At 44.3% G+C, this 21607-nt stretch overlaps 1 protein-coding gene across 1 annotated transcript in view; it reads left to right on the top strand.

The window, feature by feature from the left end:
- The window catches only part of Taf1b (TATA-box binding protein associated factor, RNA polymerase I subunit B), a 64588-nt gene that overhangs the window by 36064 nt on the left and 6917 nt on the right, over positions 1 to 21607 (top strand). The window contains exons 9-12 of the mRNA XM_055626021.1: positions 12085 to 12232; positions 14740 to 14917; positions 15580 to 15626; positions 17577 to 17667. Of these exons, the coding sequence (XP_055481996.1) occupies positions 12085 to 12232; positions 14740 to 14917; positions 15580 to 15626; positions 17577 to 17667 (464 nt within the window). The remainder of the gene's footprint in view (positions 1 to 12084; positions 12233 to 14739; positions 14918 to 15579; positions 15627 to 17576; positions 17668 to 21607) is intronic.

Here is a 21607-nt window from a genome sequence, read left to right as displayed (position 1 = left end):
TCTCTGCTTCTGTTATTTGTTTGTTTGTTTGTTTTAGGGCTGTGGTTTTATTTTTTACTATGCTAGGGATTAAACCTTCAACATGCCAGACAAATGCTCTGCCACTGAACTATATTTTGTTCTTTTCAGCAGATTCCTCACACTCTTCTTCACAGGCCTTAAACTCAAAGCATTCCTCCTGTCTCCTCTTCCCAGTGCCAGTATTACATCCAGGTGCTCTGTGCCCTGCTTCCTTGCACAGATCACCTGAGCTTTCTCTCCACGAAGCATTATCCTCTCTGGGATCTTCTGTCTGTGAACAACAGCCATTTAACTTCTGGGAGTCTGTTTCTGATATGTGGCTCCACCAGACCATGGTGCTGTCACACCCCAGTTGCTGACAGTGTAGGTAGACAACTTCTCAAGCAGTAAGCTAGGTTCCTTGAGTACTTTGCACAGGGTTCTAGCTCAGTGCAGCCTGTGGTCCCACACCTGAAAACTCTTTAGCATCTTCTTTCCACTTCTCTGTTGTTCATGGTAAAAGGTCATTTCTCAGAGTAATTAATCTCCTTGGGCAGAAACAGGACTGTTCCAATGTTGGATTTTAAACATATCGTCTGTGTCAGTGTTCAGATGCTGAACAAGTCTTTCCCTGATGCTTACAGACATCTCAGTGCTTAGTCATTCTTAGATTTTAAAATCCTACTTGTAATCTCTATTCACGAGTATCATCACTAATGTTATCTTTTCATCAAGACCCCCCCCCCCCGCAAATGTTTAGCTGAGTGGTAGAGCACTTACTTAGAAAACTTTTCCTGTAGGTGGAGTGTGGTTTTGGAGGCCATGGTTTTGGTTATGTAGAATACTTGTCTCATAATCCCTTCTGTCAACTGTTTTCTTTCTTCATTAGTATTTTTAGCTGCTATAATTATGATTATATAATTTATGGAGTATACCATGTGGGCATCTCTGCCATTTGCAACACATACAGCTTTTCGTTTGGGCTTGGGCCAGCTCCACTCTACACCTACAACTCTGCGCGGTGGCCGTCTCATGGTTCCTAGATCTGCAATGACCTGAGGTTTCCATTGTGAGACAGCTGAGCTTCCCCTTCACTACTGGCCTCCTAGTGCCTCTTTGCAGGGACTCTGACCCTGCCACACAGCACCAGCCTCAGTTGCTTTCCGTGAACCCCTCAATCTTGCTTCTTTCCTTACCTCAAAACTAGTACCATAGGCTGGGCAGTGGTGGCACACACCTTTAAGTCCAGTGCTTGGAAGGCAGAGACAGGTAGATCTTGAGTTTGAGGCTAGCCTGGTCTATGAAATGAGTTCTGGGTCAGCCAGAGCTACATGGAGAAACCCTGTCTTGAAAAAAAAAAAAGTAAGTAAGTAAGTAAGTAAATAAATAAATAAATAAAAGAAAACCAAGTACATGCTATGTACTTGGAGGCCAGAAAAGGGCATCAGATCTCCTGGAACTAAATTTACAGATTGTGATTATGAACAGCCAGTGCTCTTAACCACAGACCTTCTCCAGCCCTGAGCCTCTTCCTTTAACATATTTTCATTACATTTATTTGGAGGCAGAGAGTACTGCGCCATGATGCTTTGTCAGCGGACAGATTATGGGAGTTGGCTCTCTTCTGTCCCCTTCTTGGTCCCAGGAATCACACGGAGCTTGTCAGACTTGGTGGCAAGCTCCTTGTCCCTCCAATGTATCTCACTGGCCCTCTGGGAGAGCTTTTGAGAATAAACATTCTTTTAGGAGTGATCTTAGATTTATAGGAAAACCACAATACTAAAAACACCTATAGTTTGACCTATAGTTCACCTATTATTAACATTTTGTTCTTTTAGGAAGTTCTGTTGCTGCTGTCTCTGTCTACCTGTGTAGCTGCATAATTCTCCTTCTGAGTCACTGAGGGAAGTTACAGCCATGGCTTCTTGCCCCTAAGTACTTTTAGCAGCTTTCCCTAAGATTAAGAATATTCTGTTTCAGTTAGGCGAGGTGGCACACGCCCTTAATCCCAGCACTCAGGGAGGCAGAGGCACTCACTATGAGTTCGAGGACAGCCTGGTCTTCAAAGCAAGTCCAGGACAGCCAAGACGACACAGAGAAACTCTGTCTCGAAAAATAAAAAGATGAAAAAAAATTTTAAAGAATATTCTGGAAATAAGAATTATCTGAAACAACTTCAAATAATGAATAAAATTTGTTTCAGTTCTGGAAAAAAAGAATATTCTGTTTTATGCTACAATTTACTTAACCAATTTTTATTCTCTTTAGAACTGTGTCATATAGATATGCCATAATTTAAGTAGTTTTCTGTTTATACAAGCTTTGTGTTTGAGGAGAAAAGGCTAAAGAAGGCAGCTAGCTAATAAAAAACTAAAAGACATCTAAATGTCTACAGTAGGAAAATTGATAAAGTATGTTAAATTTGTACTGACTATATTAAGCAAACGTGGAAATGAATGGACTGTAGCTATAAAGAACATGAGTGAGTCTAAGAAACACATTGAGTTTAGAAAGCAAAACATCTTCACATTAGTATGTTGATTACAGGACTTTCCCAGTCTACCGCTAGAGAGGAAGCTCAGTGTCTAGAACACTAAAAAGCTACAGGAATGATCCTTGCATCTATGTCCTTTCTCTAATTAGTTCTTGGAGAGTTTCTTGGGAATTATTAGCTCACATTCACCCCACTTTACTTTTCCTTCCTAGATCTGAGCATCCTTAACTACAAACTTTTCTGTGACACTTTTTAACACATAAAGACTGTTGTGCACAAATTAAAAAAAAAAAAAAAAAGCATGATTCAGGGAAGTCTATATAAAGGGATCTCATTTTGTTAGCATGAGTAATTGGCGATTAGATTCAGGATACCAGGAGGCTACCCCCATTGGACAGAGGGCTGGGTGGGGAAGGTGTACACTGGGGTCCATCCATAGTGATGGTGTTCTAGTTCCTGAGCAGGTAGTAGGTTCATGGCTGTTCACTATCTACTTCAGGGGTGCTAATACATGAAGTGCATTCTTCTGTGTCTCTCTAAGTGGAATTCCTGAAAGAGAGGACTCAAAGGCAGTTTATGGTACAAGGATATTTCCACGTCCTCCATCTCCAGCTGTGAGACATAAATCCCTTGTGAGCTGGAACTATATTTGCTGATTCATGAACAGGCTCAGTTTGTGCGCTTGGTCAGATGGCGAAAGGTCAGTAGAAACAATATATTATACACTGCTTTTGCTGAAGTTGTTTTTCCACCGAAGTCAGAAATTTCTAGATTGCTTTTGATGTAATACATTGTAAGTCTATTAAATAGTATTACTTAGTTGGTTAGTAAATAGCTGAAGGATAGAACTTTTTTAAGCTGGGGTATTTAACGGTGAGAATCATGGGTGCCGGTATCAGTGTGAGATAAGTCATCTCATCAGTTAACGTGTGCTCCTCACCAGTCCTCACCAGTCCTCAGCCAGCAGTGCTCAAAAAGGTGTACATGAGGGGACATTGATACTGCTTTTAGGAGAGCCGCACCTCCCTGCCAAGTGAAACTGGCGATTTCACGTGGATTATCTGTGATTTACCTTGATCCTGAGCTACTACACCCCAGTACCCAGTGTACTCAGCCCAAGGTTCTTCTCCTGGCACTACCTGGGCAAGAAACTAGAAACTCCCTTTGCACTTCATATTGACAGGCATGAATCTGCTGCAAAAAATGTCATCACTCCACTCTCTGAGAGTCAGTCTCAAGAGGAGGTCACCTGCTCCGCGGGTGCTATGAGGCTGTGGCATGGGGACACAGCTGCAACAGCAGCTAGCAGGATCTAGAAGGTTGTTCCCCAGTCACCAGGTCCTCAGGTGGGAGTCCTCCCTGAGCATCACCTCCTAATGCTGTCTTTGCTCACAGGGCTTAGATTTGCCTGCACAATGTTTCTAAAAAGCTCTCGCCTCTGGGGACCGAGGCTGTGCTCCATTCCCACACCGTATTCACCACCATGACATGATGAACATAAGAAGTTCCTTTTGTTACTACACAATAAACGTGTAACCATTAAGATAATTCTAGCAGTCTAAAATTGCCTGGTGAGCTCTTTTATGAACCATATGTGGAATTTATTTTATCCTTTCTCCATAAAGAATACATGCTATGGTGCTTTTTAAAATTGTGATGCTACTCCTTGTCAGTTTTGGGGGATGAAGTCTTATAATAAATGTGGATTTACAGGTGCATTCAGAGTTAGCCAGCGTCTTCTTAGCTGAACTTCAGGTTCACAACAACAGTAGGCAGGGTGCGGCCCGCACCTCTTTAATAGCTGAGCAGGAAGTCAGCTCTGACGGAATATTGTAATCTGCTTTATCACGGGAGCCTGACGTTGTGTAACAGAAACTCCAGCTTGTCCTTGCCTGTCCTAAAGCATTGCTTCATGAAGGGAAATAAACTCACTGGAATATTTGTGAAATTCAATTAAAATGCTTTCCCAAGCACCCTATTTTTAAATGCATGCTGGAACAATTTATTATAGCCTTGTGGTCTTTTGCAGAACATGTTAATTGAGTGATTTCTTCAGTTGTAATTAAGTGGGTCTGTGTTACTCTAGAAGCTCTGTGTCACATCTGTATCAGATAGAGGGGTGGCCTGAACCCAGCCCTTTACTTTTTCTGAGAGGAGGGGAAGGTCTGGCTGCTGTAGACCCAGTGTTTGTTTAGTGGACAGGCGGCTTTCCCTCCCTGTGTGCTGGGCCTGCACTCACAAAAGTGCATTCACTCCACTGTAGTATGTTGAAACTTTTCAATGGAAACGGCTTTTCCCTAACAAAGAAAGCATTTTCTTCCCCCTCCTATGTCTTAGCTTTCCCCACTAAGTCTTGGCTTCTTCAGCAGCTGTACCTCCACCAGAAGTGACAAAAGACGCAATTGTGCTCAGAGATGGCCGTGAAGATAATGTCACTGCAGTTTGCGTGGGTTCCCGGGGACTGTTTTTCTTCTGTGTTTTGTTCAAAAAAAAATTTTTTTTTGTTATTTCAGAAGGTTTAGCACACCTTAAGAACATCAGGAACAACCACCCCACCAAAAAAAGGGGGGCCTTTAGAGACCCCATTTAAATCTTCATCCAACAGGAGCTGCTTCCTTCTATTAGCTGTGCTGTTAGCTCTTAGGAGAGGCCTCTGCCCGGGGAACAGCAGGTCTGAAGAAATCCTTCTAGACAATAGGAATGGAGTGGATCCCGAGGGGTAGGTGGATTGTTTTCTCCCAGGCAGGCAAGAGTTTTAGTGTCTGACTTGAGGGCAGTCTGCAGAGCAGGCAGTGTACACATTAAGCTGCGTTACTTCCCGTCATCTTTTCTGAGTTGTGACTCCCAGCCTCACATTGGCAGCCTTCATGCTGTGTCTGTTTACTTAATTAACCTGGAGATAACATGTCTGCATCTTCCCTGGTTCATTTTCCACTCTCAGTTCTGATTCTGAAGCCCCACTGGCTTCTGGCAAAAATCTTTCAGGTCTGCTGATAGAGTTAAGCTGAATATCCAGTCTCCTTCAGGGGCACCCCGTCCACTCAACAGTGAAGACATCGGTGGAGCCAAAGCATTGGACCTAGCCACTCTGGTCTCCATTGGATACAGGTTAGCTGGTGGCTGACAGGCAGGAGGGCACACCTCTCTTCTGGGCCATGGTTTTCGTATATATTTATAAATAGGCATAGGTGGTGTACATATTCAACCACCGTCCTTGGCAGTTTTTCTAATTCTTCCTCTCAAGATTTAACCATTTTGTTATCACTCATCACTAGACTCAGCAAGTATGGGTAAAGAAGACACCTGAAAAATCTTTCTGAAGTACGAATGCGGTGTTCTGAATACTGATAAGCAGCAATCTCATCTTCCCTCCAAATAAGTAGAGAGAAAAGATGTAATGCAGGTTCAGCCAAAGCCACTGGCTGGCACTCTGCCAGGATGATTCATTTTGCCTTGGAGCAGTCTTACACCCTTTGTGAAACTAGGTCTCTTCTGGTTGAAGGAAGAAAGCTCCTCCAGAGCTGTCAGTCACTGCTTAGGCACCAGCAAATGAAGGACTTAGTGGATAAAGTTTAATACACCCGAGCATTCAAACCTCCCTTTAGATCTGACCATGTCACTCAGTAAGTCACGGGTGTCCCTTGAGCAATCTTGTTAGAATGATGATACGAGAGCCCGAAATCCACCTGAGGGAGATGACGGTAAGTATGGTGAGAACAGGTGCGTTCAGCCCCTGAGGTTTCACTCTTCCCTCAGGGGTCACAACTGCTACACAGCAGGAGAAGCCAGCTGATGGCTTCTGTTCCCAGCCTCCCACATCTTAAACATCCCCGGAATGTGTGTGTGCTTCCCAAGCTTGTACAGTAAAACCAACTGAGGAGCTCTGCCACTCAAGTCAGGGTGGGAGGCCCTTTTGCTTCCCCACTACTGGCATATGTGCTCCCTAGGGATCCAGAATCCATGAGAGCATCTCAAACTTTACTATTCGTAAGACTATGACACACACTTGCCATCCCAGCACTCAGAGGGACGAGGCAGGGGAATTGTGAGATCTGAGCCAGCCTCTGCTACATAGAAAGTTCTGGGACAACTTGCACTCTTTAGTGAGAGACACTGTCTCAAAAAAATTAAATATAATAAATTCTGGAGTGGTCCTTTAGCCTGTTGCTTGTCAGACCCAGACTGACTCAGGAAATCTGGTTATGAGATCTAAGCAGACGCCTCAGTAATAAGCATCTTGCTGGTGATTCTGGTGGAGATGTTACTTTGCACGGTGCACAGGAGTCTTATCTCTCAGCTTCGTCTTCCCTCTGTGTTCCACACTGTGCCTCTAAAGAGTATGAGGTAGCAGAGAACCCATCTGTGGGAAGCAAAATGCCTGTTCAAGCAGGGCACCAAAGGCTTCTGCTGTGTCAGAACACCGTGGGCTCCACTCAACAGTAAGAGCATGCTGCACATCGCTGCTGCTTGTGTGGGACCCTTCCCTGGGGCGTGTTCTGCAGACGAGCCTCGCCTGGATATTCATGGTAATTACGGGCTGGCTATCGGAGCCTTAAAATCTTGTGAATATCAGAGGCTGACTCCCCTCTCTGAACTGAGGGCAGTAGGACAAAGGCAAAAGTGTTTCAGTTCTCCTTTTTAAACCAGGCTAAGAAGCAGTGTCAACCCTCAGACAGGCTTGGTCGCGCTGTCAGTGGGGCTGTGGTGTGTCTACAGTCAAGCCTTACAGGTACTGCCAAACTCTGTCTCGTTGACGCCTCCCATGGAACAGGAGCGGGGTTCAGCAATGACGTAACAAGTCTTGACCTCATTTGAGGCACTGGAGAGAAACCCCTCACCCTAGTCCAGGATCACTGAGTGATAATCAGATGCACTGAGCAGGGGCAGTTGTTCCTCTGCTCTTGTTCAAGATGCTTTGTGACCTGGGACGAAGGACCCGTATCTTGGTGTCACATGGCTAGTGTTTGAGTTCATGACTCTACCGACATATGCTTCCACTGCTGACATAAGATCAGGGTAACTGTTGAGTAGTAGTATAGACTTCATACATGTTGTTTTTTAAAAATGTCATTACAGTTATAACTTAAGGAACACTGTTGGTGGATAGCATGTGAGACAGGGGATGGGATTTGCCTGGGATGTTTTAACACACAGGAGAACTGTCCAAGTAGAAACGTGAAGCTGGATGTTGGGGTAAAAGCCCAGTGCAAACTTGCAAACTTGGGTATGCCCAAGATGGCTGAGAAAGAAGCTCATCACATCAGAATCATGACTTTTTGGTGGTGGTTTTAGTGTGTGTGTGTACATGTGCGCACTCATACAGTGTCTCACTGAGCCCTGGCTGTCCTGGAATTGTATAGATCAGGCTGGCTTTGACCTCACAGAGAGGCTCCTGCCTCTGCCTGCCTAGCATTGAGATTAAGGTTGCGCACATCGCACCTGGCTTTTGTGGCTTTGTGCTGTTGTAGTCAGTATAGTATTCTGTTTTGCTGAAATTTATGATCACATATTAATTTTATAATCAAACTTAAATGTTGCTGAAATACAACTGTAGCTTAAATATATAGCAATGATGAAAGACTACTTTAAAAAAATAAATGGAATGACATTGAATATTTCTTAGTCATCTTTAAAAACATTTTGGGTTATTCATAAATTTAAAAATTGGACCTGTTTAATAATGAATTTTTCTAGTATGTGTATATAAAGTATATTAAGTCCTTAGAGACTTTGAATTAATACTTTTGTGCAGCTGTATTTTGAATAAAGCTACCACAGTTCTAAACACAAGAACAGGCAGTACTGAGCATGTGTTTCTGTTTTTTTCCTGACTGCTGTAACTTAAGTTTTTGAAACTGAATTGCTTTGAATAAATTGAAGTGTTGTTAATAAAAAAAGTAAAAAAAATAAAATTTCCCAAGAGTGGTAGCTCACATCTATAATCCTAAAACTTGGGAGGTAGAGGCCAGGGAATCACAAGTCTGAAGTCAGCTTGGGATACTTAGTAAATGTAGGCCACCTTGGGCTGCAAAGCCAACTCAAAGCCAAGATGAACACTTAAGTAGGAAAACGTAAAAGCGAAGTCTAAAATCAGATTATGATTAGGTAAATTTAGAATCTAGCTTTTAGTATAAATGAGTAGATTAACATTGTGAGTAATTATCTTCTCCTCAGGCCATATTTGGAAAGATGGTGACCAATGCTGTTTGGATTGATGGATCAGCTCTTTGTGTGGTAGTTTCAAAAACATACTTAGTCGTATTAGCCCACCGAATTACTGCTCATTAACAACCTGTTTGTCAGGAATTTGTCATCTATTAAATCACTTTTTCAAGTGAGGTGACTGTTTTTCTAAGGGGACATGTGCTGCTCTAGTGTTTTGCTTGCAGGTAAAAAGTACTTACTTATGTCTCCTCCTTGCCTTATTTAAAAGGATTAGGGCTGTCATAAATCCTGTCAGTGATGCTAAAATTGCCTTAGCTTCAAAGCCACTGTAGGCTTTCTGCAGAGAGAAACAGAATTCTAAATGAGTTATTTTTTTTAAGCAAACAGACACTTTCCTTCCAAAGATTGATGAGAATTTGTTTTCCTTTTTTCTCTTTTAAATTGGCAAATTAGAATACAGTTAATAGTATTTTGTCATATAAGTAGAATTAATTTATCTCAATGATAAAAGGACTTGACAAAAAAAACACATTGCCACTTTGAATTGCCAACAGTTCACTTTGTGTTCCCCAACTGTAGATTAATCATGTCACTCCTGAATTCCTATAAAGTATCACCCCATCCTTGTATCTGTGGAAGAGCTGAGTTTAACAATGTGACATTTTATAAAGAAATAATAATTCCTTCAGTTGGCTCCCAAGCACATTCATACATGTAGAAGGTGGAAAAGATGGGACTCTACAGCAGGGCTTTCTAAACAACTGCATTTCACTGACTGTGGGGAGCAATTGTTTCTATAACTAAGGGAGAAGTTTTTAATGCTTAGCCCCATTAAAGGAGACTGAAGCTCTATGGATAACTCAGTGGGAGAACATGTACCCTCCTCCCCACCAAAAAAAAGAGAGAAAGTAATGGAATGTCTGCATGGGGAAGTGCTGTGTGGGCGTCATTAGAGGTCTGCAAGGAGGCCCGGCATCTTCCCACCCGGGACTTGTAGATTTCCTTTGCTACTGTCTTTACTTTCTCTCACAATGCTGATGTGCACAGTAGTTCTGTGCTAAGCAGTGTGCTTAGTTGGGATTGTCTTTACCTTCTCCTTTTCATTTTTACTGTGGTGAACTGACATCTGGGAGATGCACACCACAAAATGTGTGCAGCACAGTGGGTTTTCACAGCCTGAGCAGCCGCACCTTTGGCCTCCAGCATCGCCAGGTCCCTCCCTCCAGCCTTGAGCCAGCCCACCTTGGAATCAAACTGTCCTGACTTAACTGTATGTGAGACTAGGTCCCAGCCTCTTGAGTCCTCTACTTTTTACAAACTGAGGCCTTCCCTTATGTCTGGCATCTTTCTTTGAACATGTACATTTTGAAAACTCACACTGTTGCATGTAGAGTGCAATTTATTGTCAATTCATGTTGCATTGTGAAATACCAAGATCTCCTCATCTGTCTTATCCCTGACAGTCAATCATGTTGTTCCTGCTTGGGTTTTACAAACAGTGTCATTATACAATGTCTTGTAATGCCAGGATCATGGGACCCTCAGAGACCACCCGGGGATGACTTGATGCTAAAATAAAGCAAGAGAGCTTTATTACGAGAGCGATTGAACTCGGGACCCAAGTCTCACTGACACAACAGTAGAGAAGTGGGACCCTGAGCCCTGACTGAGCAGGGTTTTTAAAGGGAAAGACTGTAGGCAGGGGGTTTCCATGACAGCAAGTAGGGGGGTTCATGTTTCCATGAGAGAAAGCAGGGGGGTTCATGCCTTGATGTTATAGAATTGGGTAATCACAATTGCCAGGGTGATTGTCTCTATTTTTTACTAAACTTTTATTCTGTAATATCTTCTGGAGGCCGTTGCTTGGAGAGCTAAATTTGTTTTCTGCCAGGTACACATTCTGTGATATTTCCTGGTACCTGAGTTCAGCTCCTGGTCAAGATGGCTCCTTATTTCAAAATGGGAGTCACCCAGGCTAACTTAAATTCTTCAGTCTGACACTCACATTTCTGTCAAGAGCACTTAGCAGGGTCCCCACCTTAACGAAAACCTGGGGTTTCCTGAAATCCCATAAAACATTTGTTTATGTCAGTAGCCATGTTCATAAGCCTCATATGGATAAGTTATATGGAGGAAAAAAAGGGGAGAATGTGATTCCAAGTAAGCTCCAGACTTCTAAAATGTCAAGGAGGATTGTACATAGCTTCCTGTGGAGGGCGTTAGCATGAAGCCGAGCTGCAGACTTTTGGCTGGTAGACTTCGAGCGTGGCGTCATCTCCCTCCTGGGAGCAGATATTAGGTGACCGTGGGCTGTACCTGTTAGTGTGCTCTGACGAGGAATGGGAACGCACAGGAGAGGAGGGGAGAAGGTTGTGTGCTCCCGAAGTTAGGACAACACCATGACTCGAGTCGGGTTGATTGATTTGTGATACTGAGACTCGAACCTACATCCTTGCTAAGGCTGGACAAGGCTCTGCTACTGGATTGGATCTCACCCAGTGTGTCTTTAGCTGATTTTTCAGCTTTATCTTTCTCCAGGTCTAAGGTGAGAAGTAATGATTTCATTGGATCATGAGTGAGGCCAGGATGAGTTTTATGAGCCAGGCAGAACTATGTGGGATTTTTAACTTAGTATCACTATTGTTTAAAATTGCTAAATTTGAATAGGAAGGATTTATGAGTATTTATCTTTCATACTTTTTCTGTACTCTAAATTTTACTTAATGCATACATAATTCTTTTTTGTGTCTGACTGGATCTCGCTATGTAGCCTGGGCTGGCCTGGAGCTCACTGTAGACCAAGTTGGCCTTGAACTCAGAGAGATATGTCCGTCTCTGCCTTCCAGGTCCTGGGGTTAAAGGTGTGTACTGCCATGCCTAGTCTTAGAAATACCTAGTACTTTTGTTACATTTGTTTATTTATCTTGTTGGGGGAGGTACAGGAGCCACAGCTTGCATGCTCTGTGGTATATGTGGACGTCAGAAGACAACTTGCCAAAGCCAGTTCTCTGCCTCCACCATGTGGGTCTCAAGAGTTGAACTCGGGTCATCATGCTTGGTAGCAAGCACTGTGCCCATTGAGCCATCTTACCAACCCATATACTACTTAAAAAAAAAAGATTATTTGTGTGTGCATGTGACATGCAGGCAGGCAGGTGCCCATGGAGACTGGAAGAGGGGGTTGGCGCTCCTGGAGCTGAGTACAGGTGAGCCACCCGATGCGGGTGCTGGGAACTGGTCTGTGCCCCTCCCCACGAGTGCAAATGCTGCGGACTGCCGCACCGTCTCTCCTCCACATACTGCTTCCCTCATTTACACATTACCTTTAAGTCAGAAAATATCTTTAAAATAATTTTAAGAAAATCTTTTTAGATAATTTATGTTGCAGGGATTCCTATGTTGATTATGTCCTTTTTAAATTTCAGTCTTGGCCTGACTATGAAGACATCTATAAAAACATGATCGAAGTCGCCGTATTTTTAGACTTGCCTCGTTTCCCGGACATAAGCGAAGACTGCTACCTCCACCCCAACACCCTGTGTATGAAATACTTACTGGAGGTCAATCTCCCTGGTGAGCTGTGCTGTGCCGGGGAGGAGGCTGGGCTGCTGAGTTATGTGAGGCAGAAAAGTAAGGCCTTTCTTTCAGCTGCGGACTGCTCAAGCCACCTGACGGAGTCCTTAGTACCAGGAACTTAATTCAGATGCCTTCCTAAACTAACTTCGGCCATCTAACACAGTTACAGGGATGCTGCTCAGAAACAGCTCTATTTCTGAGTAACCTAGGCTTGGGAGAACTCACGTGGCTGCTGTGGCAAGTTGATCTTAGTGCAGGCAAAGCAGCAAGTACTTCAGTGTGGGCTACTGATGACCTGTATGGAAAAGCCACACTCTATTCACCTGAGAACATTAGTGCTGCATAACAAATTCTAATTAAAAATAAAAATACTAGCCAAGTGTGATGTCAGCGCTTGAGAGGTGGAAGAAGAAGGCCCAGAGCTCAAGACCAGACTAAGCTAGCAAGGACAAGTATAGTGGTCTCGGAGATGACCTCACACAGTGCTTGAAGCCTGATACCATTTGCAAGTTCCAGTTCCCAAAGCCATGGAGAGCAGTGTGGATAGCCCAGGGAGCTTTTTAGGGCAGTGAGGACTGTGATGAGAGCCTCAGCCACCTTGTGCAGAGCATGTGTGTTAGGTAACCCTGGTGCAGCTTGTGGCAAAAGCCAGCCCTGAATTTTGTACTGGACTAGAAATACAAGATGTCTAGGACTTCTTTATCTGCTTGGTTGCTTTGTTATCTTCCAGTTGTTATTGTGGAGGGGAATGTTGAGACAGGGTCTGTCTATGTGGCCTGGAGCTCACTGTACAGACCAGGCTGGCCTTGAATTCATGGAGATCTTTCTGCCTCTGCCTCCTGGGTGCTGGGAGGCATCAGTCACCATACTCAGCCTCACAGTGACTGTTGCTGAGTTATCACAATGTATGCCATTTTCCGTTGCTCCTGCTTCATTACACATGGTCTATGTCGGGTTCCTAGTCTAGCAGACGAGGGAAAGCACTACAGATTATGATGTGACAATCCTTGTGTGTCGGGCTTCAGATTATAAAGCATCAGTCCATGTAGGCACTCCTGGGGGAGCTGTCTTAGCACCAAGACAAGGCTATCTGGAAAGCCTGCTGGTGTTGCATAGCTCTCTGTAGGTCTCTGTAGAAGCAATTGCTGTATAGCCATGACCTAGGACATGAGAGTCAGATCTGAGATGCTTGTGATGTGGAATGAGGAAAAGAACTGTTGTGGTGAAGGGACAGAGAGTTGTGCAAAGGAGAGGCAAGCAGCAGTGTGGGCTTCAGGGAAATCTGAGACCTGTTGGGGCTGGGAGCTAACAGTTCAGAAGGCGTGTGAGATGACCTATTACACCCTGACTGGGGGTGGTCAGGAGAAGGGAGCTCAGTTCAGGAGGGAGCTAAGGACAGTCACCAGGAGAGGACAGACAGGGATGGAGGTCAGTCAGCACTGACCTGACTGCTTTAGGCAGGTCAGTTCACGTCATATTCGTAATCATCAAGAAGGCACTATTGTGGCTCATCTGAGGTCACACAGAGCTGGTCCAAGCGGCAGGACTCCACAGTCTGCTTTAACCTGCACCATGGGCTCCGTGGAGGGAATGAAGTCAGTCGGCTGCAGGGCAGACCTGTGTCCATTCTGTTAGTTAGGAGAGACTGTGCACCTCTTCTATGTAGGGGCGTGAGGAATTTTCCAAGTATGCTCATCTGTATAATCTGGTTTCATCTCACTCAGTGCTCTCATAACCCACTTAACAAGTAAGGGAAGTTACGGCTGCATATAGTGGCTCATGCCTGGAATCCCAACCCGCAGTAGGAGCACAACTGAGGCAAGCCTAAGCTACACAGCAAAGCCCTGTCCTGAAGTAAAATAGTGGTGAGGAAGCTGAGGCTGTGTGACTCTGCTCGCGTGGCCACTGGTGGAGAAGCTGGATACAGGTCCTAGGGTCTAAGTCTCATGTTATTTGGCCTTTTTGTGAGAAAGCAAGGCATCTAGCTTAGAGCTTTCGGAGCCTCCAGGACTCACAGCATTCCTGGAGAAGGTTGTCCTTGTAAGGAAGTGAATGTGTCTCGCTGTAGAGACAAGTGTGGGGCATGTATGGGGCATCACAAAACTGGTGTGTGGCCGTCTGCGTGAGACCCAAATGTGTCCCACACAGAAATGCTTATGAGGTCAAATAGGACTTGCCAAGATTTGCCCGTTACTATTTCTGCTCTGGCTTCATTTTTTTAGTATTATTTTATTAAAAAATTGCTCTCCAAATTCCTGCATGGTATCCTGTGTTAATAGAAGATTGCTGGGTAAGGTGTTGCAAGCCTGTAATCCCAGCCTACACTGCATGAGAGTCATGAGTTCAAGGCCATCATAGCCTGTATAGCAAGACCCTGCCTTACAAGCAAATCAGATGTGTAAAGATGCCAGATACTGTATGAATATGCGTATTGCCAGGTAATATGCATATGCATAGTTAGTCAGGTAATTTAATTTGTGTTTAACCATTTTTTTTTTCAACAGAGGAAATGCACAGTTTAACCTGCCAAGTGGTAAAGTTGACTGGAATCGGAGAAGTGGATTTTCTGACGTTTGATCCTATAGCTAAAATGAAAAAGACAGTTAAATATGATGTGCAGGCTGTAGCTGTCATTGTGGTTGTATTGAAACTGCTCTTTTTGCTGGATGACAAATTGGAATGGTAAGTCAGTGGCAGGTAGCCCTTCGTTGAACTGACTCCAGTTTCTTAAAAACAGCGGGGAGAATCATTGCTGTTGCCAGTTATTCAGAATGCAGGAGTCCTGTTCTCACAGCAGGATGGAGTCTGGTGTGCTGCAGCCACGGGGATTTCTAGAGAGCACTCAGGCTACCCGATCAGACCTTTTCCTGAGCTTGCAGTGTTTCTCACCATCCCCATGTATTTCTGCTTTAAAGCATCCTATAGTGTAAAGAATTAGCTTGGCACCATATCAGGGTGCCTTCAGGCTCCCGGCACCGCATCTCTGAGATTATTTTAGATCATAAAGGTGCGCTGCAATGCCAGCCTCTTGAAAGTCGCAGGAATGAAGATCTTCAGTGTCTTCTTCCACGTTGGTGATTGCCTCTCCAACTTTGCTGCTTTCCCTTCAGAATTCAAAATGAACTCTCCAAGCTGGGTATGGCAGGCCACACCTTTAATCTCAACACTCAGGAGACAGAGGCTGGCAGACCTCTGTGAGTTCAGGTTAGCCTATTCTACAAAGAAAGTTCCAGGCCAACCAGGGCTACGCAGTGAGACCCTGTCTCAAAAAGAAAATAAAATGAACAATTAACTGTCCAGACAATGGCATCTAAAGATGTTGTCTTGTATGTCGTTGCCTCCAGGTCTTACTCGGATCTTGCTGAAGCATATAATGAAGAACACAGAGAAGGTACTTGGATTTTTTTTATTAATCAAATTCAAAGTGGTTGTAAATGATTCATTAAAAGGTAGTCCATGTGGAGGAAAAGGATGGACAGTCGTACATACATGTGTCTGTATGAGCACAGACTGGGATGCATGCTGACTTTTCCATCTGTAGATCTAATTGTATCTGTGGCTGCCAAGAAACTCAGGTGACTTCTGTGTTCAAGACCTATCTGTTGTTCTTACTGGCTTGCTGGCTGCACACTAGCCAGAGCAGGCCATGAACTTTTTGCAATGGCTTTGTTTCTGTGGCTCCCTGTCCTGGCCCTTCTTCGTGAAGTGCTCTTTTCATATCCCTACAGCCCTTCAGACTTAGCAAGTGCCTCTTCATTCTCCTGTGAGCGGTGTTCTGCCTGTTCTCCACAGCCACTCACCACACACCAGTTCCGCCTTTCCAAAGCCAGAGCTGGCCATGCCTGCCACCCTTGCTGCTCTCCAGACTCCTCTGGATCTTTAGCCTACAGAATTATAACTCATGGCCCAATTACGCCTTATCCTGTTAGACTGCTGGTGTTTGTTAAACTCTGAGATGATTGTCTAGTGTGCACTTTGTAAGGAGACAGGTAGTTAGTATGTGTTGAACACTGGGCTTATCCGTGGCTTGGCCAGCTCTCTTCCACTGAGCTGTATCCTCGCCCCCCCTCCCCCCGCCCCTTTTTAAGACAAGGTCTCACTAAATTGCCCAGGTTGGTCAGTTTTACTTTGTGCTTGACTTAAGATCCTCTTGCTTCAGCCTCCCAAGTAGCTGGGTTACAATCCAGATAAAAAGTTTATCTGATGCAGAGCAGAGTTACTGGCCTAAGATAACTCGGTGCATCTTTGTATCTATATCTTAAATTCAGATGCAGTTCCTGTTTTGTAGAAGGACTTTTTTTCATTGGTTTTAGGAGTTTGGGCTTACTGTTCTCAGTTCATGTATTTTCTGTAATAGCGATGAAATAAGGCACCTCTCCTGCCCCTGCTCACAGTAATGCACTCACAGGGCTGAGCCAGATGTCTTCTGACGTTCCTTCAACGATAGAGGCAAGGTCAGTTATGGAGACCATGGCTGAGAGGGTCCTCTGGCAAGTAGTCTTCACAGCTCCCGCCAACAGCACAAGGATTGTTTCATACTCTTCCCCTGCCCTGTGTACCATACCTCCATCCTCTTCACCACTTACCCTTGAGGAGATTGGGGATCAAAACCCCTTGAGCTGACTAACGTTAGCTGTTCTCTGCCCTTACAGTTCTTTGGTTGGTCTCCTCTCTGGCTGTATAGCCTACAAGGCTGTACTGTTTGGTTATATTGGCCATTTGAAGAGATTTGTAATTAGACATTAGAGAGGCCATTCTTATTAGAGGGTAATGGAGCATAATCCTGCTTATCCTTGCCGTGTCTTGAGTCTGTGGTCCCTCTGGCCTGTGTCTCAAACACATTCTAGCTCTGCTGCCGTGCGCTTCCTTCCTCGTGCACAGAATCTCTGAATTAGGAGTAGGAAGAACAGAAATGGGTCCTGAGAAGATGCAGGTCTGGCTTTATCCCCCAAAGCACCATTTCACATGTTTATCAATCATTTGCTTCTCGACACAGTGGCCAGGTGTACTGGAGTACTACCAGGAGTGAGGCTGCGGTGCTGGGTGTGGAAGCTGGGAGGAGGGGCCGGTTGTGTAACAGAGAGCAAAGTGTGTGATCCCATCTCCAGGAAGCAGCAAAGCTGCTAAAGCTGAGGAGAGATGTGTAAAAAGATGGTTTCAGGACAGGCCTGTGGGACCACAGTTTTGGCCACACCTTACAGGAGAGTGGCGGTGGCTCTGCTGATTCTCCCCAAGAGCTGTTCTGTGAATGTTCTCAATTCAGGGAGAAACTTAGATGTGGAGAACGTGTTGTTTTAATGTGATGGATTCCACTGCTTAGCATGGATTTAATTTCTTTCAGAAAAGCCACAGTTTGATTTCAGAAAATGGTATGAAGTTATGAAGAGAACTTTTGATGAGAAAAGACGAAAATGGGAAGAATCAAGGGCCAAGTATGTACTCTGTCCTCTGGTCCCTACTCTGTGTCAGTGTGTGCCTGGCAGCATGTGACCTTTCTCCAGAAATTTTGGTCCCATACATTCTAGTTTTATATATATATATATTTTACACACACTGACAAATATTTATTTACATCAAAATTTTAAAAATAATTGTAAAATATTTTCATTTCAGTTTATTTACTTTACATCCCAAGGATGCCCCTTCTTCCTCTTCTCCCAGCTCTGCCCTTGCCCTTCCTTCTCCTACCCCTTTCCCTTTCTCCCCCAGAAAAGGGGGAGCCCTCCTCCTATATCAACCCTTCCCAGCATATAAAGTCACATCAGGGCTGAGCATATCCTCATCCCTGAGGCTGGGCAAGGCAGCCCTGCCAGGAGAAAGTGATCCAAAAGCAATAGAGTCCATGTGAGAAGCAGCCCCCACCCCGCCAGGCGCTCCCCCCCCCCACTGGCCACATGTGTGCAGGGGGCCTAGGTCCAGACCATGGATGCTCCTTAGTTGATGTCTCAACTAAGACTCCATGGGCAGTATGAGTGAGGTCTGACATCATCTACTCGCCCCAGCTGAAATTCAGTTCATTCATAAATTTCTAAGTGTTATCTATATAGCAGAGAGCACATCTCCACTGATCTCCAACACAGTTTCATTTCTATTGGAACTCTGAGTCCCACAGACTGAAGAAAAACCAGCATCTGTTTATGTAAATTTACACTAATACTTCTGTAATCAGGTCATTTTTTTTTTTTATCATTTGAGAAAAGCAAATTTCTCAAGTTAGTTTGAAATATTAAGTCACTCCAGTTCCAGCAAATCAAAGATGGCCAGTGCTGATCATAGAGTGGTAAGAAACCATTTTCAAGTTTCAAGGCAAAGCTTTTATTTTTCCCCTAAACTTCAGAGAAACATGTTCAAAGGCAGATAAAGCAGCATGGAAAAAAGATTTCTAGCCAAAAGAAGAGTGACGGGTTTTTGCTAGAACGGCTCAGGATATGCTAGAGGAGCGGCTGAGGAGAATGTATCTGACAGGTGGGCAGGCTCAGGACATGATGGTAGAGGAGGTGGGGTGCATTCTGACAGCCCACTGACTCCCAGGGGCCTCTGTGCTGCTTCTTCCTTGTTGGCCCCTCGTGTTGCTGTGGGTAAATGAGGTCTTGGGCTTTGGGGAGTCACCTTCCTTCTGTACTGTGGCCTTTCTGATCCTGAGGGCTGGGTGTCGCCACGCTGTGCCTTCTTGGTGATGAACACTTCCATCACCACCTCACGTTTCTCATGTTCCCAATTCCCAATTCACAAGTCAGAATCCTGTACATCTACAGGCACAGACACTTTAACTACCAAGAGAAGTGAGTCTGCTTGTAAAAACTCACTTTCAGGGAGACCCTAGGCCCCAGGGAAGAGGTTGTCTAGAGGGCCCCATCCCAAGCCATCCTCTACAGTGTGTGGTAGTGCTGGCACACACGCACAGCCATTTATCATTTGTTTGTTTGTTTACTTTACTTCGGATGGAACCCAGGCCTGCCTGTTGATCTGGGTACCACGTTTCAGGCTGTCAGTTTGCCGCAGTTGAGTATGCTATTTTGCATGAGATTTTTGAAAACACTAGTAAAAACAATAGTTTAAAAACAGCTCAGCAGGCTGCTATGATGACTGCCAGTTTATCACAGGGGTTAAGAAGAACCTGGATGAAAATTTAAAAGCATGTGTAGACAGAGCTGGGCTGGGGAGATGTCACAGGCAGCAAGCATTAGGGCATAAGTTCACTCCTCAGCATCCAGGTAAAAAGCCAGATGTGGTATCCCAGCACTGGGGAGACAGACAGTGGGATACCTGGGGCTTGCAGGGATCAAGCTAGCCTACTCTGCAAGCTCCAGGTCCCCATGAGAGACCCTGCCACAAGAAAACAAGGTGAAGTGGTTCCTGAGGTTGACCTCTGGACACACACACACACACACACACACACACACCTGCACAAAAGAACAGAGGGAGGAAAGATGAAAGAGAAAAAGAAAAGGCATGTTGACCTTTTGGTTTAAGTAAAAATTTCCTAGGTATCACATCAAAAGCATGATCCATAAAAGAAAAATTGATAAATTGGACTTTAGAAGCAAGAATTTCTCCAAAGGTTCTTTTGAGAAAACAAAACCCTAGGCTTAGAGAAAGTAGTCGAAAGTTGGACATAGTGGCGCACGCTTTTAATCCCAGCACCCGAGAGGCAGGTGGCTCTTTATGGGTTCATGGTCTACATAGGTAGCACCAAGACAGCCATAGCTACATAGTGAGACCCTGTTTTCTGGGGCAGGGGAGAAGCCGATGAGAGAGGGAGAGTACTTGAAGATCACACATCTGATGAAAGATTTTTATCTAATAAAGAACTAATAAAAGTAAGGAAACAGCTCAACTTTTCAAATGAGAAAAACTGAAGATTACAGGATACACAAGAGATGGTATAGCTGCTATGAGAAGTTCAAGGGAAATGAAAATGTCTGTTCTCGGAAAAGTCCATCTCAAAGTGTCTGTAGTGACTGGCTAGTGGCGAGACAGACTGACTGGGATATCTACGTCACAAAGCCCACTGAGCACAGTAGACAGAGTCTGCCGGTACAGCCAGCAGGGTGGCTCCTCGTGTCTTACGCCAAATGAAGGACCCAAAGCTTGCATACTGTATGAGTCTATTTACATCACATTCTCAAAATGGCCAAGCTCACAGGATAAAGACTGTGGTTGCCCAAGATCAAGGGTGTGGGAAGCATTGACTACAAAAGGACCTGCTTGTGGAGTGATGGGGCTGTTCCGTGTATTAGTCACAGTGGTGATTACACAGCTGTGTGTAAATGCTAATTGGAAGTGCCCTGAAAGGGGTGTCATTATATGTAAATTATGCTTTGCTTCTATAGTCAAACTGAGAAACTGTGTAAAAAAGAGGGAAGCTTGTAGATAGGGTCTAGCTAGAATCCCAAGGCCTTCGTGGTGTGCTCTGGGAGCCTTGGAGACACAGGCAAAGGAAGGCAAACATCTGGAAACTTCATTTCAGAAGGGTGTCCAAACAGTTGGACCTTTGCAGTCTTCAAACCCCAACCCATCTTCTTGGTATATGGCCTGAGGGTGGTAGCAATGCCTCCTTGATTGCGGTGGCCACTTGTCTAGGCCCTCAATATCAGTACACAAGAAACACATGTCTGGACCCAGCATTCCCAGGGAAAGAAAGCTTAGCAGTCGGCATCCCTGAGGATGTCACCATGCAGGCACTTGTAAGGAAAGCAATGACCATTTTTAAAGGTTATTTTAAATTAAAAACTTACAGGCCACAGTAGAGGACAATGCAGCTACTTTTGATGAGAACTGATAGACTAAGATCAGAAAGGAGAGGAGAACCTCCCCTATCAGTGGACTTGGGGAGTGGCATGCATGCAGAAAGGAGAGGGAGGGTGGGATAGGGAGGGGAGGAGGGAGGGGCTTATGGGGGGGATACAAAATAAATAAAGTGTAATTAATAAAAAATTAAAAAAAAAACTAGTAGTTTTTAAAAATAATTTATGGTGGTTCATGCCTATAATCCCAGCACTTAGGGAGGCAGAGGCAGAGGCAGGCAGGTCTCTGTGAGTTTGAAGCCAGCCGGGTCTACAAAGTGAGTCTATGACACCAAGGCTACACAGAGAAACTCTGTCTTGAAAAACATAATAATTTTAAAACTCACCATAGAGCTAAATGACAATTTTAAGTGTGGTATAATTTAACTAAATTTAGTTTAGAGTCTCATGTAATATTTAGTAGATAGTCTCAGATAATATTAACCGTCTACTTCTGTACTTACAGAAATTTCTGTTCTTAACATTTTAAATCACTGTAAAACTCAAAGTAAAAAAAAGAACATCTACTGTATAATTTGATTTTTTTTTTTTTTTTTTTTTTTTTTTTTTTTTTGAGACAAGGTTT

This window comes from Psammomys obesus, unplaced genomic scaffold, assembly GCF_907164565.1.
Source record: "Psammomys obesus unplaced genomic scaffold, mPsaObe1.curated_primary_1811, whole genome shotgun sequence".
In the NCBI taxonomy this organism is placed as follows: Eukaryota; Metazoa; Chordata; class Mammalia; order Rodentia; family Muridae; genus Psammomys; species Psammomys obesus.
Note: the sequence above shows the minus strand (reverse complement) of the source record. Positions and strands in the feature narration are given on the sequence as shown.